Genomic DNA, 17,632 nt, shown 5'->3' on the forward strand with positions numbered 1-17,632 from the left:
TTAATTATGCATGCTACTCTTCAATTGAACACAGAATTCGCAAAGGTCTTGAAGCTGAATCTTATGATAGTCAATTAGATCTTTTAATTGTAAACTCTGCAATTGAATTTGGTACTTGCTTCTGGTCTGGATTCTGGTATTTTTATATAATAGTTCCTATTTACGCATTCTGGAAATGGGTTTTACCATATATTAAACTTTTCTTCATGGCCAGATCTATGGGTGATTAAGAAATAGATGAATCTTAGCTTTCAAACACATAAAGAAAAAAAAGAGAAAGAGAAAAAGAAGGAAAAGAAAAAGTAGTTTACAAAAAAGTAAAATGATTAAAAATAATTATTTATATGTCACTTGTATTGTATTTCATAAGTGTAATATTGGCTTAACTAATTTTTTCTAATATACTAACTCGAACCTTTACTAATACTCTAGATTTTTTTTTCAATATTAATATATACAATTGATGATTTATTAAATTAATTTAAATGTTTGATTTTACAATTAAAGATTTAAATAAAATGTTTGATTTTTGAAAATATTTTGAAGTATTTTATATAAATGCTCTTTCTAAAAATATAAAGTATGAATTATTTTACATTTTTAAATATTGGTGCTTTTGCTTTATTATAATTTAGTAAAAGTATTAATTATTTGATAATTTATTTAATTAGTATTTTGCATTCATTAGTATTTTTTTAAAGTATTTTAGACTACTTTCTTCTATCTTAGTAAACTAATTTTAATTAAATAATTACTATTTGTTTATTATTAATATTATTATGACATAAGAAATTATTTCTGTTTTTTAACTAACTGTTGACATATTTAGCATTCATTATTTTCATTCCATAGAGAAGTCTATTACTTATTCATATTACAATTATGCGTTATTTTTGAGCTGCAAATCTTTCTCTAAAGAAAAATGTCCTTTATTTATATTTAAGAAATAATTTTAATTTAATTTTGAAATCAAATTTATACCTGGTAAGTAACTAGAAGATGCTGTTTCTTCCTTTAAAATTCCAAGTTTTTTATAACATGCAGCTATTAATTCTGAGCAGAAAAATGTTCTATCTTCGTTTTAATCGCTCTCTTCTTTATGACTGGTTTTCTTTCTCATTATTTTTCCCAAAGTAAATTTATATTTTTTGTTTAGAGCATACTATTTTAAATAACATTTATTCAAATTAAAATAAAATAATTTGCAAGATTAAATTACTTAAATAAACTTTTCTAAGTTTGTCAAAACTTAATTTGTTCTATTCATATTTAATTTTCTATATACAATCTTATCATAAAATTCATACCACTTATTTTTTTGAAATAGATTCCATCTAAATAAAATCACTTTACCCTTTATTTTAAAAAATATTTAATTAAATCTACAATAAAGTTAGTTAGTAAAAATTTATTACAATTTTCCCTCCTAATGCTTCCATAATAAATATATCAGAAGTTGAGTATTTTAAGACAAGTGCAACATGATCAAAATCACTTCCAGTAAAGGCTCTCTACAGTCTAGCTTCTATAGATTTACCTCTAAATAAAATTAAATCACCAGTATCTGCTTATTCAATAAACTCCTTTTAACTTATTCTTTCATCCTTTTATTTAAAATATTAAAATTAATTACTTTGTATAAAATAAGAGCTAAATAAAATCTACTCTCCAAAATCTTTTGGCTTCTAATCTTAAGTTTTTTTTATAGCCTTGTGATTACACAATATGGTTGACTATTTGATTATACCACATCTCTATGGGTTGATCTGGATCGTCTGATTTAAAAGTAAATGTTTTTTCATGGTTTGGAAATCTTAAACTTTATTCAAATTAATAAATAAATAATCAGTAAAACTGATTCACGAACAAATTAGCATAAAAATTTTACATTATTTTTTTTGTCTTTGATTTTTTTCCTACGATAAGCTTTTTTTATAAAATAAAATATTAAGCCCTAAATTTAAATCTTTTTATTGAATTTAATTAAAAAAATATATGTTTAATTTATTACCTCAGCTCTACAACTTATGATATTAAAGCAAATAACTCCATACTATCTGAATGATTTTTCATTTTTATAATAAAACAACTTTTAGTCTTTAAGCACACACCATCTTTTCTTTTATAAAATATTTAGTGGTTATTAAGATTTTATTTTTAATTTTAAAAGTATCCAAAAATAAATAAATCTACTTGCCAGCCTACTATGTATTAAGGGCTTCTCTTTTTTAAGTATCCTTTCATTTCACGAAGTGGTCCAATTTAAACTTAACAACTTGATGTTTCGTTTGGCTTATAGACAACAATATTTTTTTCTGCAACATTCATAACTGGAATTTTTTAAATCTTATTCTCTTCGCTAACGTGCTCTGTTTTTTAATTTATATTTATGATGGTAAATCAATAGTATTTTTTGAATTTTTATTTACCATCATCAACAATTTAGTTATCTTCATCACTATCTTATTCGATATCACTGCTAAGTGAAGATGATTGTTTACCGTTATTTGATTAGTCCTACATCTCAATTTATTTGCATTTTTCTTGAGTTTCACAAGCTAATTCTTCGCTTTACTCTTAAATTGTAGATATATCTGGAACCTTATTATTACGGAACTGAGTAGTCGATTTCATAGAATGTTATTCTTGCAATGTAATTTAATCCATTTATTTATAAGTAGTATCTAAAGCAATTAGTGAATCTTACTTGTTAATTCCTTTTATAGCTGAATACAAAAAAAATATAAATTTAGCTTTCTTTATAACATTAATAGATCATATATTCTAGTATTAATTGTAGTATTCATGCTTGCTTATTATTTTTCTTATGAATTAATCAATAAACTCAATTAAATTGTCAACGTAAAATTAGATAACTCAAACATAATAAGAATAATACTATTTATTTTGACTAAATATGACAAAACATTTTTACATGATCGAGGAATTCGAGATGACTCAATCAGTCTACTTGATAATCTCTTATGTACTTGCTCATCAGCTATCAGTGAAACAAATTTTTTATCATCTACATTTCCAATTTCTTAATCTATAATCTAGCTCTATTTAAATAAGATTGAGTTAAATTTAGATATTGCTAACTTAAAAAAAATAATAGTACTTCTTTTTTAATGTCTTTCATATTTGTAATTTTCAGCTATTCCAAATCTCCCAATGTTACACCTGAATCAAATAATATGACTGATTTTTATAACTTGCTCGCACGCTATGGCAGGTTTGTCATAGAGTTTCTATCATATAGGGTAGTTGATGCAAACATTCTGTTTTAGGATTAATATGAAAATGGATTTTGGCTATTATCTTAATTGCCGTTATTAAAATCCTTTAGGCTGTACTATTAAGCTATGGATTTCCTAGTTGCATCTAATTACATACCATTTATTTAACTTTTTTCAGCTTAAAGCTGCTTATATTACAAATCTAAACCACTCATTTTATTTTCTTAGTTGTTATTATAATCCATAATATATATATATATGTATACTTATTCTTTATATATTTATTTATTTCTTTCTTACTTGTTAAGAGAGGAATTTTATAAATATTAATTTATGCAATTTTTGATAATAGAAATTGATTTTGTTTTGATTGATTGATTTAATCTCCTTTAATTATTTGCTGATACATCAATCAATAATATTCTTTTATGACATTTAATCAAGTATTATTTATTTCTTTAACCATAATTTAGACAAGTTTTGCTGATTTTTCATCCATTAAGAAACAAAGGTTTTTTTTAAAACAGCTTTCATTTAAGATTTAATTAAATCTTTGATGAAAATGTTAATTTTTTTCAAAGACTATTCTTTACATTAAGAGTTAAAATATAGCTTCAATATTAAGGAAATTTACCCTGAAACTTTCAAATTTAATAGGGTTATAGCTAGATAAAATTAATATAAATTATAATTCATATAAAACATAAATATAAAATTATTAATATTTTATTTGTTTGACAGTAATTATAGACTTGATTTTAAGTATATTTATTTTGAAAAACTTAGTAATATAAAGTTTTTAACATCACTCAAAATGAATTAATTATTTAATGCTATTAAATTTTATGTCATCTATTTCTTAAAATTTAATAAATAAAAATTTTTTGAAAAAAAATTAATAGCTTTTATTATCTTTTAATTCTAGTGAATTTCTTCAAAAAATTAAGCATTAATATTTTATATTTATATTATTTTTTTTGAAATTTATAATTTTTTTCATCATATTAATAGATTTTTGATTTTTTGAATTTTGTTGAGTAATCTATTTGGTTAAATAATTTACTTCTTTTTAATAAATTTTTGATTATTGATTGATTATAAGTATTTTAGTAAAGAAAATGTTTGAATAGTCAAATAATAATTTATCAGCAGAACTAGCTGTAAATTAGCAATATGAGAATTTTAGCTAAAATAATAACGATTAATTTTAGACTAAATTGCTGGAATTATAGTAGATATAAATAGTTAAAATTAAAAGTTTAGAGAAGAGGCTTGCTGAAAAGGAAACATAAATTTAATTTTATGAGCAAAAGCAATATCAGTTAGAAAAAGATTTTGAATTCAATCTGCAAGTTATTGAAGAGAGAGATTAAGATATTCAGGAATTATCATAAAAAATGCTAAATTTGAAGTAGATTGTTGAAGAAAAAAATAGTTATATAAGTAATTATCTATTAATATTTAACTTTTTGATAACTATTTATAATATATGAAATTAACTTGAAGAATTATAATAGATAGTCTTTTACAGGAGATAGAGAACTAAAAATTCAACTAACATCAATCTGTGTAGAATTTTGAAGATCAAAAAGGAAATTTCTATGAAAAGATTGATCAATTTAAGTTTGAAAATAAAAATATTAAAGCAAGGCTAGGAGAGAAAATTGAAGAAAATGAAAAATTGAAAAATTAGGTATCTGAAATGAAAAAATGTATTGATGATAAAGTTAAAGAAGCTCTTAATCGCGCTAATTAAGTAGCTCAGGAGAAAATATAGTTACTTACTAACTAAATTTAAATGTTAAAAAAAGAAAATGAAGACTCATTAAAGCAATAAACTGAGGCAAGAAGAAGTCATGATTATAATATATAAAAATAATAGGATAAACTTTTACTTGAAAATGAAAATTATTTAAGAATGCTTAACGACGAAAAGCTTAAAAATATAGAAACTTCAAAGAAGTTAAATGAGGAAATTTCAAATTTAAAATAAAAAATATAAGACCAATAGATAACTGTTAGCACTTAATAAAAGGAAATAGAGGGTTTTAAGGCTTCTTAAAATACTTGGAATGCTCTTTTAAAAGAAAAAATGGAAATTATAAATAACGAAAAAGAAAAGCTTTAAGAAAAGTTAAGCACCAAAAAGCATAAATATTAGTAAAAGTTAAAAGAGCAAAAAGATAATATGGACAGAAAGTTTTAAATATTAAACGAAGATTAAAATTCTTAAATAAGGTAATTCGATCAAATAATTAGAGAGTTAAAAATTGAAAATGAAAAACTTAACTTGCAATGCAATAACTAGACAATTTTATTACAAGATAGAGAAAGAAAATACCAAAAAGATGTTGAAGAAATTGAGGATAAATTTAGAACCTTTAGAAAGAATTAAGAATAATAATTTAAATAACAAATTAATGATAAAAATGTCACAGATTTTCATTTAAAGTAAAAAAATGAAGAGCTTTAAAAATACCAAAAAGATAATTCTGAATTAAAATAAAAACTTGATTAAGTTTTAAAGCAGATTAAAGAAATAGAAAATGAAAACGAGCTCTTAATTTAAGAAATTGTTAAATATAGAAAGTCATCTCCTAATTAAAATTAACAATAATAAAACTAAAATAATTAAATAGAATAAAATGGAATTAGCTTAGATTCATAGAGATAAAGAAAACCATAATAGTAATAGCTTTAAAAGGGTAAAAAGAAAATTAACTTAAATTCATCCATGCAATTTGAAGAAGATGTTCTAATAAATTAAAAGAATACAATTTAAAATGATTCTAACATCCTCCAAAATTAGATCGAAGACGAGTCTATTGAAAAAATATTTACAGGAGATGAAGGTACTTAAACATTTTATTAAATTATATTAGAATAATTTGTTTACTTTTTTTCCATTTAATAGGCCCAGTTAGTCCATTGAGATCTAAAAACTTTAACTTAGATTTTCTTAGCAACAATAAATCTGCAAGCTTGTTAGTCAACAGCATTTTACTTAAAAATAAACTCAATCCTCATAATCCAACACCAAATTATTAGAAATATAATGAGAGCTTATAAAGAAAGTCTAATCAGCAAGTAGGAAACAATTCCAAATTATAGGAAAAAATAGCTTCTTTAGAAAGTGAAATAGAGGCTTACAGGCACTTAATTGAAACTTTAGCTCTTGAGATGGAGAATGTTAACAAAGTATTAATTTAAAAATTTCACAATGAGAAATGAACTTTTATTATTTTACATACTAGGAAAGCTAAAGAATTAAAAATGAAAATTCAGAATTAAAGTAGAGAATAGGCGAACTTTAAATGGATATCATGAATTACAGAGAGAAACTATTGAAAAGCGATTTAATCTAAAGATCTGCTTTTGAAAAAGACCAAGAAATTGAAGAAAAAGATAAAGAATTATAAAAGGTTTAAAAAAGAGTTGAGAAACATAAGAGCGAAATAGAGAAGTTAAAAAGAGAAAGGGAACAGCTAATCAGTATTTCAAGTGACTTAAGAGAAAAGCTATAAGAGTAAGAGGACATCATAGAGCAAAAAGATGAAATAATTACTTAATATAAAGACAATTACATTTTTATTAACAAATTCGACATGAGAAAACCTACTTAGCTACATCTGTCTTAGCTTGAGTTACTTACTGAATAAGGTTCAAAATAATTATCTAACAATAATAATAATGAAATGAATCAACCGATCAAAGAAGAAGATGAGAAAGACATGTCTTTTAATATTAATAAAAATTTCAATTAAAAAAGTAATAACCACTCATAAAGTCCAAACCGAAATAAAAATTTATAAAATAAAAATACCTCAAAAAATTAAAATGCAATAAACAATTAAAGAAGTGATTCTAAAAATAGTAAAAAGAACACTTCCTTAGAAAAAAAGTCTGTCAAAAAAGATGGAACTAGTTAAAAATTGTTTAAAAAAAACCTTCCTAAATACGATCAATTCTAAGAAATAGATGAATTCATTAATAAAAATACTGCAACTAAATCATAGAGGGTCAATAACTTTTTTAACTCAATAAACAATGAAGATAACTAATATTATGATGATGAAGAGCATGAAAAAAAATAACTATATGTCCAGTCTCTATCTAAGCCTCTTGTAGATAGATAAGAAGATGAAAAACAAGCTTAGTATATTCCAAATAGTTTAAAGGCTACACCATCACAATTAGAAAAGCTTGAAAAAATTTAAGATTAAAAGAGGATTTTAAGCAATAACAATTCATATTTAAAAAACGAAAACAGTATTGAGGTTCCGCCATAAAATAATAGATTGAAAGTGAGAAACTATAGCATAAAAGACGATAGTTTAAATTGATTTTAATTTATAAATTATTTTTATAAAAATTGGTATTGATTTATAAAATTTTTTGTACATTTTTATTAAATGTTAATCAATCAATCTATTTTATTTGTAAGTACTCTTTATAAAGTTTTAAAAGCTATAAATAAATTAAGAGCTTCTATATTATATTTTATAAAGAATATTTTGATAAACAAGTTGAAAACCAAATAAGAAAACAAATCAATTTTTTAACTAAAATTGATAATTATTTTATTAATGAGTGTATGCTGACTATTTTATTGATATGTAGAACTCAGAATATTTGATTAATAATTTTGATTGAAAACAAAAATAAAATTATATCAATTTAAATTTAATTCTAATTGACAATACAGATGAAGCTTTCTTAAATATAATAGGCATTAAATACAAAAAAGCTGATTCATTTAAATTTATTGATAGTTTCTAATGATAGACAAATATTTTCAATAGTATTTTTAATTGCTGATCTTATCTTTTTGGCATCTTTTGATCTATATATTAATGTTACTACATCACTATCATTATTAAAAATTTATTTTTCTACTACAGTATCGTTCAATTCCTTATCGACTTCTATAGTTTAGCAAACAATTTATGCAAGCCTTTTCTCAGGTAATCTAAATTATAACCTAAAAACATATCTTCCTTAATCATCAATGATAATATCTTGGTTCATTTGAAAAATATATTTATTTGCTTGATATATTTATAACTTTAAGAGGTAAATAGATAAGAATTAATTAATTATCAAAGATATGCAAACATAAAATCAGCTTTTATTTCTTAAATAAACAATTGAAAAAACCATCTAAAAATAAAATCAAGTACTAAAAAATTGATTTTATTATAAAATTAAAATGAATTATTCATATATTATAAAGGAATATAAATGGTAAGTATTTATAGCTTTTCTTAAACTAAAGGAAATAAACGATACCCTAAAGAACTATTTTTAAATTTTGGTATATTATGATAATCTTATTTAGGTATTTGAAAATCCAAAATATTTCTAATGATTAATTTTTTATTAAGTTAATATCAAGCTTATTTCAATATTTCCTGAATTTTTAGTAGATAGATTATGAGTAAATATTTTTTATTTTAATACTCTTTTAAATTTTTAAAGAAATTTTTAAAAATAAGATTTTTGGAAAAAATAATCTAAAACAAAATAAATTATTGTCAAAAAATGAATGATAAATAAAATTTTATTTTGATTTTAAAATCTATCAGTTTTTTAAATTACAAATATACATTTTTGAAGAAAAAAAGAATAATGTCAAAATTATTTCAAAGTGAAAAGATAACAAAAAAATAATATCAAGAATCTTATTTAGATTATTGTGATTGAATGTTATTAAGATTTAGTTCTTTAAATTTAACTTCTATTTTTTCTTCATCAATAAAAACATCAATTTGTTTATTACTATTATTATTGCTTTTTTTATTCAAAGGGGTTTAATCTAATTAATGGAAACTCTGCTATCTTTAGTTTTGTTGATAAGAGTACTCAGAATACTCTTCTCTTTACTCTATTAATGTATCTAGCTTATGATTAGTTCTACTCTTTATATTTCTTATTTACATTTGAATATCTGCTTGATTATTTTGTTAATTTTCATTATTATTACTATTAAAATTGTTTTCAAGGTTATGACAGTGAATTTATTTTTTAGGTGTATAAACAAACTCTCCTTCATCCTAATCAAATTATAAGTCTTGATTTTATATTTCTTCTTTTTCTAACTCATTAAATGTTTTTATTGGGCTATCTACTAATATTTTATCTTAGTCTTTTGATTAGTTTTTACTTTCCAATAAACTAAACAATAGTAATTATTCTTTCTAATTATTCTATATATTTTCATTTTCATAGTTTACTTAATTATTTTAATATTAAAATGCTGTATTTTGAGGGAAATCTGAGGAAATTTTCATTTTTTAATCTTTTTCCTTTTCTTCAGAGAGATAAAATGTTTTTATATCACTACAATTATTTTTTTACTATTTATCTTGGTCTTCTGTTAAATTGTCATCCTATACAGATTATTCTTCTTAACCTTATCCGAAAGAGATTAATTTATCTTCTTATTAATTTTATTTATTATTTACTTAAGGCGAAACTGATTACATAGTTGATTGTTTTAAGTTTGGTTAAATATTTGAAGATTATAAAAAATAAGTTTGTAAAATATTTTGATTATCATCGCTCTCTTCTAGAGCCATTATACTAGTTTTTGATCCAGCTTAAGTTTTTTTAACATTATTAATACTTAATGATTTTTGTCTACCACCATCTTATATATTTTAAGCATTCAAGTATGCTCCACCGTGAAAATTATTTTCTATCATTGTTTTATTTTTTGGCTTTAAAACATAATTTTATATGTCTAAAATCTGTACTTTTTTAAAATAAAAGTTGCTTTTTTCAGATTTATTATCTTATTTAAAAGAATTATTTTTGCTTAATTCCTTAACTTAAGTAGAATGATCATGATTTAAATCAATATTTTGTTTACAAGTATTTCCTTAACAACTCTTTAACTCACTAACATCATCTTCTTCAATTATTAATTCTTCTTGGTTTGGATTACTTCTTTGCTTATTATCATTTTATTCATTCTTAGCATAATCACATGTAGCTAAAACTTGTTTGTTATGGTAACCATCCTTTATTACTAATATCTTTTCTTCGTCATTTTCAGTGTAGATAGTTGTTGGGTTTACATCGTTTTTTGAGTTTAACGGTTCAATTTGAATTTCATCACAATCCTTTTTCATAATTTAAAAAGAATAAAATTAAGAAATTAAATTTCACACATTTAAAACAACATTTTGCTAAATTAAATATTATCAAATAATTAATTATTTTATATTAAAATTACTTAAAAGGCATCTTAGTTTTAAAGGTTATTCTATGTATGATTAGTTTTATTTTGTTCACTTATAGGATTGCATTTTATTTTAAAATCTTTTATCTAATTTTTGTTATTTTTGAAAATAGTAATAAAGAAAAATAATTATTGATATTAATAAATGTTACTATTTGCTCTAAAGATTTATTTCGATAAGATAAATTTACTAAGCCTTAAATTAAAAGAGGAATATACTTTATTTATGATAGAATCCATACTATATCTAAATCACTTTCTATTTAATCTAAATTAGATTGGGCTTTCTTATAATCATCTTTACAATACATTTTGTTGCAGAAAATATAATTCAAAATATATTTTAAAGAAAACGAGAGAGATTTAATGCTAAACTTCTTAAAGCAGCAGAAATATTCATCAACTTAATCTTCATTCTAAATTTTTTATCCACCATTAGAGTCTTATTTATTATTTAAAAAACTTAAATTATTTTAACAAACGAATAAAAATTACTTTTAAATTAATTTTTTAATTCGTTATCTATTACGAATCCCTTGTGAAAAATATTACCTGTTGGTCTAATTCTTTATCTTTGTGTGAAAGTGTTTTTTCTTTTCCAATTCTAATTAGAGTCATTTAGAACAATTATTTCAAAACTATTTTACTTTTTAGATTGTTTTTCTTAACTTTAACTTTGATTTTCTGCATTTTTATTTTAACCTATTAACTATTAACTACAATCAAACGCAATCATTTCTAATTCATTTAAAATTTTGTTTTCCTAATTTTTTCTAAAATATAAATTCATTTTTTATTAAAAAAATCACTTTTTTTGATTTACTCTAAATCTTTGCATTTGATCTGTTCTTATAAAGACTTATGGATAAGCATTTTCATTTGTATTTGATAAAAAAAGGAGACTTTTCAAATATTAAAAACATTTAACTTAAACTTTTTTTACAAAACTTACATAAAATTGCAACTAGCACAGCCCCAAAATAAATAAAACCTCCAGTGAAGGCTAAGATATCATAAAATTTTGTATACTTTGCTTGGTACTAAAGATCATAGAAATTTCTCCTGATATAAAATTTACTTAATTCAGGTTGGTTGCTACTTTATAATGTTTTAAAGTTGAAGTCTCCTGGCTAATGCTGAGCAAAAATATTTTTTTCAAAATTATTTTAGAAAAATGAGCTTTAATCAGAAGAGACAGAGACTTATTAAAAGTAAATATCTGACTCAAAATATGTCTTTTAATATTTTTATATAGTTATTTATTAAAATCTAAAACAGAAATAGATCTTACTATAGTTGGAATGAATTCAAAGAAGATTTCTGAGTTTAAGTAGAACTAATTTTGGGATTAATCTGCATTTACTATTAAATTAGAATGGTAAAATTGCACCTTAAAATTTCCATCTCTATTTAATTAATTCGCTATTGTTTACTTTAAAAATAATTTTTTAGTCAATAAAATTTATTAATTTTCATTCAGTATTAATTACTTAATCAGCACATTAAGGATTCCAAGAATAATCTTAAACTAACTGCTAAGAGCACATGTAGATAGAAAATTTTAAGAAATTAAAAATTTAAGAAGTATAATCCCCTTGCAAATGTAAAACCTAATTTTTACTTTTACAAAAAAAAATAAAAAAGAATTGGCTTTATTTCGTTAAATATGTTTGTTACACAGGGCAAAGCCATTGACCTAAACCAAGGTTGTTAAAGATAGAACTCCAGTCATAATTTTATCCAATATTTTGCCAATGACCAATAGTGCAGGGTTCCAATTAGATTTAGTACTAATTTTAAAAAATACAATAGGCTTTTATAAACAATTATATTCAAATATCAAATACTGCGCCCTGTCCATTTTTATTTCTGACTCCTTAATCAAATAAATAATTTCTTTTTTATTGAAAATAATTTTAATAAAATACATAATATTTCTAACTATTTTACTTTTATTCAGCTTTAATTATGAAATATGGATTTGTAGAGAATGAATTATCATCTTACTAAATGCTTACAGCAAACATAAAATTTTAAGCACTAAGATCAATAGCCAAATCTCCAGAGCTTTTAGAATTAATAATATTGGCCTAAATGTCACCTAAATTATAACAAAAGCATTCACTTTTTAAAATTTATAAGCATTATATGTATAATTTTACTATTATTTACAAGAATTTGCACCTAATTCAAAAAATAATTGTTAATCTCTACTGAAAACAATATTTTAAAGTATTTACTTTATTTTAAACTATTAGAATCAGAAGCGAAATAAAGCAAATAGAAAATATTCCACCTAAAATTGTTTGATAGTTTTACTTCTTATTTATATTCAAGCTCATTTTTTGACTAATTAAGTCAAATGATAAAAAGCAATTTTTTAAATTCATTTTTTCCTTTCTTTTTGATTAAATCTTTGTAAATTAGGTCTACTAATTAACTAACTAATATAATTTATTATAAAACAATCATAATTACATTCAAAAATTTTTTACTATAGTTTATTTAATAATTTGAATAGTTAGTTTGTTATCTTAAAAATACAAAAAAAGTAGTCAGTCTGTCTTTTAGTATATCTTAAGAATCAACTATTATATAAATAATAAGTGGAAAATTAAATTAATAGCAGTAAATATATCATTAAATTAATGAATAAATAAATATATTTTATGCGTAATTTACTAGATAAATAAATAAATTAATTTTAGATTTATTTTTCACAATAAATTAGTAAAGCATTCATCTCCATAGTTAAAATGCTAAAAAATGCATGTAACTAGTTTTTATTGGTTTTATTTTGAAATTCTAAATCTTGATAATAAGTAATATATTTATTTCTTTATATTTTCAATATAATAACCTTTATTAAGTAATTAAAAAATTTAATTAATATTTTTTAAAAATAAATGAAAGTGTAAAAAATATTTTTTCATAAAAATTTAAAATTTATTTAGAACTTAAGCATAAATTAAATTAAGTCAAATTTTGGCATTTTAGTATTTATTTTAAAATGATTTTTAATCATTAAACTAAATAAATAATTCAATTATTTTTTTGAATAAAATCCAATGTTTCTTAAAAGCTTCAGCAATATTTGCTAATTAATTAATAAATAAATTTTTCAACTGCAAAAATTAAATGTGGCTACTAGATAGTTAAATATAATTAATAACTTAGCGGTAAATTAATATGTAAATGATATTTTATCAGATTAATATTTTTACTATTTCTGATTTACTTAATATACATTATCATTAGCGCGGAATTCAAGACCTATCAATTGTATTAGGTTATAAGTACCAAACGATTATTAGTAGATAATTAATTAATTAATTCATAAAAAAAAATAAAAAGAAATAAAATACAACAAATATATTTCACTATTTAATTTAGAGAAACTCAAGTATTTATTAGTTATGGGAAAGAGTATTAAAAAGGATTCAGACAAATCTAAAAAAATTTAAAGATAGAACACTATGGAATAAACTGCTGATGAAGCAAAAGAATTCCTTGCAAATTATGATAAAATCCTAAAGAGACAGCAAAGAGAAAGGTAGCTAATGAAATAAAAAATTGAAAAACTTGAAAATTCTAAAAGAGTTAAAAAGTCTACTAAAAAGGTTGCAAGTCTTAAGAAAGCTAAAGATACCAAAGCACTACCAGCTTCACCAAAAAAAACAACTACAAATAAAAAAAAAGTGACTCCTACTAAAATAGCAGCAAGCACCCCAAAAACTACTAAAGCTGCAAAAGCACCAAAGACCAAAATTGCTTCTTCAACTTCTGTTTTATCTCATTCATATCCATACGCAATACAAAATGATTGTAATTCTTGCAGTACTATTGCCTCCACTGAAGTGTTGATAAATAAGGACTTAGGAAACTAAATAATCAAGAAGTCTCTAAAGGGTTAAGCTAAAGCAGAGGATGTTGCATAGAAAAAGGCTAAGCCATTGCGCACAAAAACAGGTGAAAAACTTGCTGCAGGTATGGTAGATGTTGTGTTTTGTTGTGATACTACTTCATCTATGTCCTCTTATATAAACAAATGCAAGGATACGGTCAACTAAATCATAAAAAATATTCTGGATAAGACATAGGGAGAAGGAATTTCTGTAAAATTTGGATTTGTAGCTTATAGAGATCATCCTCCTTAAGATAATAGCTACTTAACATGTAGCTACGATTTAACCTCTGAAGATGAAATAAAACAGTTTATTTAGACGCTATCTGCATTTGGAGGAGGAGACTACCCTGAAGCTGTTATGGATGGGTTATATGTTTCTGCAAAGCATATGAGCTGGAGAGATAGTACCCACATTCCAAGTCTTAGATACATATTCCACATTACAGATGCTCCTCCTCATGGTAGCGAATATGGTAGCTGGTCAAGTGGTAAAGGTTGCAAATGTGGTATTGATATAAATAAATTATCACATATTATTAACATGAGACAAATACATTATAGATTAGTAAGTACTGAAACTACAAATCTATAAAAAATGGCAGAAATATTCAAAAGTAAAATAATAGATTACGAAGAGTGTACTCTTAATAATGCTTCTGAAATGGATATTAAAATATCTGATATGATTATTAGAGAACTCTTACCTGATATGGTAGAAGAAGATTTTTGATTAAATTAAATTTATTTCTAAGCAAAATCAATTTAATCTTTATCTTTTCTAATAATTTACAGCAAACTATTCAAAACAAAATTAATTTATATTGGTAGATCTTACAGATATAAATAATGACTAAATAACTAATATATAAAGAATTGTATAAACTAAATTTTAAATCTATTAAATAATATGAATATATTTACTATAAAAATTACATTTTTGTTTTATTTTAAGTTTAATCTTTTAAGCTCTTCTTATAATTTTATTACTAATTTTCAATATTATTTAGTAAAAAAATATTTGTCTAAAAAGACATTTATTTAAACGAAATCATCTTTATATTAATTTTAAAAATAGATATCTTACGTTTTTTAAATTATCACTAAAATAATTAAGATTGGCAAATTAAATGAAATTTGAATTATTCATCATCTAGAAAAAAATCATTTATTTTAAATATCTATAATAAATATTGAAAAAAACAACAAATATATGCTAAAATAAAATATAAGAAGAGTTAAAATGAAGGAAGTTCTTTAAAATTTAAGAATTTAATTCTATTTTTGAAAAATAAATGTATTTTTTACTAATTTTAATTAACTTGCTGATGTTTGATAAAGTCAAATATATTATTTAGAGGAATATCAAATTTGTTTCTTTAAAAAAAATTAATTTTTTTTGAATTATTTAATATTTAGAGGCAAGGAAAGTTTCTATAATTATGTTTCCAAAATAAATATTACAAATAGTATTTATACTTTACAATTCTGAGAGAATTTGAATATTTTTATTGAAACAAATTAGAGGTAAATTATATTTTAAATTAGTGTTTCATGATTATTTTTTAATTAGAATGATATAAAACAAATATAAGAAAAAAATTAAAAGTGATAAAAGAAAATTAAAAAAAAAATACATGGGAAAAAAAACAAATTAAACAGAGAAAACTTAACAAAAATCTGTTTAAAAGTAATAACCAAAGAAGTAAAAAAAGATTTCTAAATAAAAATAATATTCTTAAAAATAAACAGTTAAATCATCTAAAAATAAATAAAAACAATAAATTAAGATTATAAAAGTTTAAAAATCAGCAAAGAACTCTATTAAAAAAACATCACCAAAAGTTTCAAAAAAATCATAAACAAAAAATAAAACATAAAGCATAGTCTCTCGTCTTTCCATAAATGAAGGTAATATACCTAAACAATATGCTCTCATAAAATAAGAATTATTGTCTTGCAGGGAAATAGTGGATACCGAATTAATTAATACAAAACACGGCTATCATATAATTAAGAAATCATTGAAAGGATAATGTAGGGCTGAGGATATTTAAAAGGAAATTAAACAAAGGACTATAAAGTAAGATAAAATAATGAAAAAGAATAAATTAGAATAAGGTATGATTGATATAGTATTTTGCTGCAATACTATTGGAATATCGCAATTTTAAAAATAAATTAAAAATTCAATTTATTAAATGATGTAGGTTATCACTAAAAAATACTACAATTAACCAATTTCTGTTAGATTTGGATTCGTTGCTTATAGAGATCATTGGGATATTACTTAGACCTATGTCACTTGCACATATGATTTAGATTAAAAAGCAAATATTAAAAAATTTGTATAGTCAATAAAAGAATTAAATTGGGGTCTTGGTGCATTAGATGGTTTATACATGGCATCCAAATATATTAGCTGGAGAGATAATACAATAATTCCTAGTTTAAGATACATTTTTCATTTAGTAAATTCTAATCCTAATTGTAAATAAAATGGATTTGATAATGAAAAACCTTGTAAGTGTGGTTTAGATGTAGATTAAGTAGCTGAGATAATAAACAATAGATAGATACACTATCGTTATATTGACTGCCATTATTTTCATTAAAAGAGTAAAATTGACGAAATGAAAACAATTCTAAAGAATAAACTTAATGATTATGAAGAGTGTAAATTATTTGAAGCATCATAAATGGATTTGAGGTTTTAAGATATTACACTAGGCCCCTAACTATTTTAGCCTGCACCAAATTACTTGTGAATCACTTTTTAACACTTCTTTAAATATATCATGCACTCAAAAATTAAGAATTGATTACTAAAAAGATTCAGATCAATTCCATATCTAAAACCAATTTATGTTTTTTATTGCCATGTTAAATAACTTTTTACCTGAAAAAATTTCAATTTTTATAAGTTTAAATTAAAATATATCAATTTATTTTTTCCTTATATTATTTAAAATTAATTTCCTTTTTGAATTAGGAATTATTTTAATCTAATAATTTGAAAGTTTTTAAAGATTTGATTTCATTTCATAAAAATTTTTTTATTTTTGATAAATTTGAAATGAAATTTTTTTTTTTAATGAGATAAAATAAGGAGATTTTGTTGATATACAGTAAGGATCAAATTCTTTTCTTTTGGAAAAAATAAAACATATTTGATATACTGTAAAGGTTCATATATTAAGGCCTGTTTTTAAAAATTTGAAATTGTGGTCTAATTAAGGCCGTTAG

The 17,632-nt window shown here is 22.2% G+C and overlaps 6 protein-coding genes across 6 annotated transcripts; 3 read left to right on the plus strand and 3 right to left on the minus strand. All coding sequences in view use genetic code 6, as the record gives it.

The window, feature by feature from the left end:
* Nucleotides 1-70: 70 nt before the first annotated feature.
* Nucleotides 71-598, minus strand: TTHERM_000300259 (hypothetical protein; the record flags this gene model as incomplete). The annotated part of the gene is made up of 2 exons (XM_012800153.1): nt 71-216; nt 352-598. 2 exons carry the CDS (start codon nt 596-598, stop codon nt 71-73), a joined length of 393 nt encoding a protein of 130 aa, XP_012655607.1.
* Nucleotides 599-841: 243 nt separating this feature from the next.
* TTHERM_00300260 (PH domain protein) lies at nt 842-3,484 on the minus strand (the record flags this gene model as incomplete). The annotated part of the gene is made up of 10 exons (XM_001024553.2): nt 842-1,162; nt 1,220-1,354; nt 1,416-1,604; nt 1,666-1,819; nt 1,889-1,926; nt 2,012-2,119; nt 2,194-2,369; nt 2,430-2,726; nt 2,936-3,062; nt 3,122-3,484. 10 exons carry the CDS (start codon nt 3,482-3,484, stop codon nt 842-844), a joined length of 1,908 nt encoding a protein of 635 aa, XP_001024553.2.
* Nucleotides 3,485-4,357: 873 nt separating this feature from the next.
* TTHERM_00300270 (hypothetical protein) lies at nt 4,358-7,582 on the plus strand (the record flags this gene model as incomplete). The annotated part of the gene is made up of 4 exons (XM_001024554.1): nt 4,358-4,682; nt 4,757-6,091; nt 6,154-6,437; nt 6,494-7,582. The coding sequence occupies 4 exons, from the start codon at nt 4,358-4,360 to the stop codon at nt 7,580-7,582; spliced, it is 3,033 nt and encodes a 1,010-aa protein (XP_001024554.1).
* Nucleotides 7,583-8,911: 1,329 nt separating this feature from the next.
* Nucleotides 8,912-12,911, minus strand: TTHERM_00300280 (transmembrane protein, putative; the record flags this gene model as incomplete). The annotated part of the gene is made up of 13 exons (XM_001024555.2): nt 12,723-12,911; nt 12,645-12,666; nt 12,433-12,583; nt 12,330-12,378; nt 12,160-12,272; nt 11,973-12,102; nt 11,774-11,914; nt 11,435-11,717; nt 11,306-11,384; nt 11,035-11,255; nt 10,635-10,924; nt 10,477-10,569; nt 8,912-10,363 (listed from the first exon to the last, which is right to left on the minus strand). Exons 1-13 carry the CDS (start codon nt 12,870-12,872, stop codon nt 8,912-8,914), a joined length of 3,174 nt encoding a protein of 1,057 aa, XP_001024555.2. The 5' UTR covers nt 12,873-12,911.
* A 987-nt stretch (nt 12,912-13,898) lies between these two features.
* TTHERM_00300290 (von willebrand factor type A domain protein) lies at nt 13,899-15,119 on the plus strand (the record flags this gene model as incomplete). The annotated part of the gene is made up of 1 exon (XM_001024556.1): nt 13,899-15,119. The coding sequence occupies one exon, from the start codon at nt 13,899-13,901 to the stop codon at nt 15,117-15,119; it is 1,221 nt and encodes a 406-aa protein (XP_001024556.1).
* Nucleotides 15,120-15,954: 835 nt separating this feature from the next.
* Nucleotides 15,955-17,154, plus strand: TTHERM_00300300 (hypothetical protein; the record flags this gene model as incomplete). The annotated part of the gene is made up of 1 exon (XM_001024557.3): nt 15,955-17,154. Exon 1 carries the CDS (start codon nt 15,961-15,963, stop codon nt 17,152-17,154), a length of 1,194 nt encoding a protein of 397 aa, XP_001024557.3. The 5' UTR covers nt 15,955-15,960.
* Nucleotides 17,155-17,632: the final 478 nt, after the last annotated feature.

The sequence above is a fragment of the Tetrahymena thermophila genome, assembly GCF_000189635.1.
Source record: "Tetrahymena thermophila SB210 genomic scaffold scf_8254379, whole genome shotgun sequence".
NCBI lineage: Eukaryota > Ciliophora > Oligohymenophorea > Hymenostomatida > Tetrahymenidae > Tetrahymena > Tetrahymena thermophila.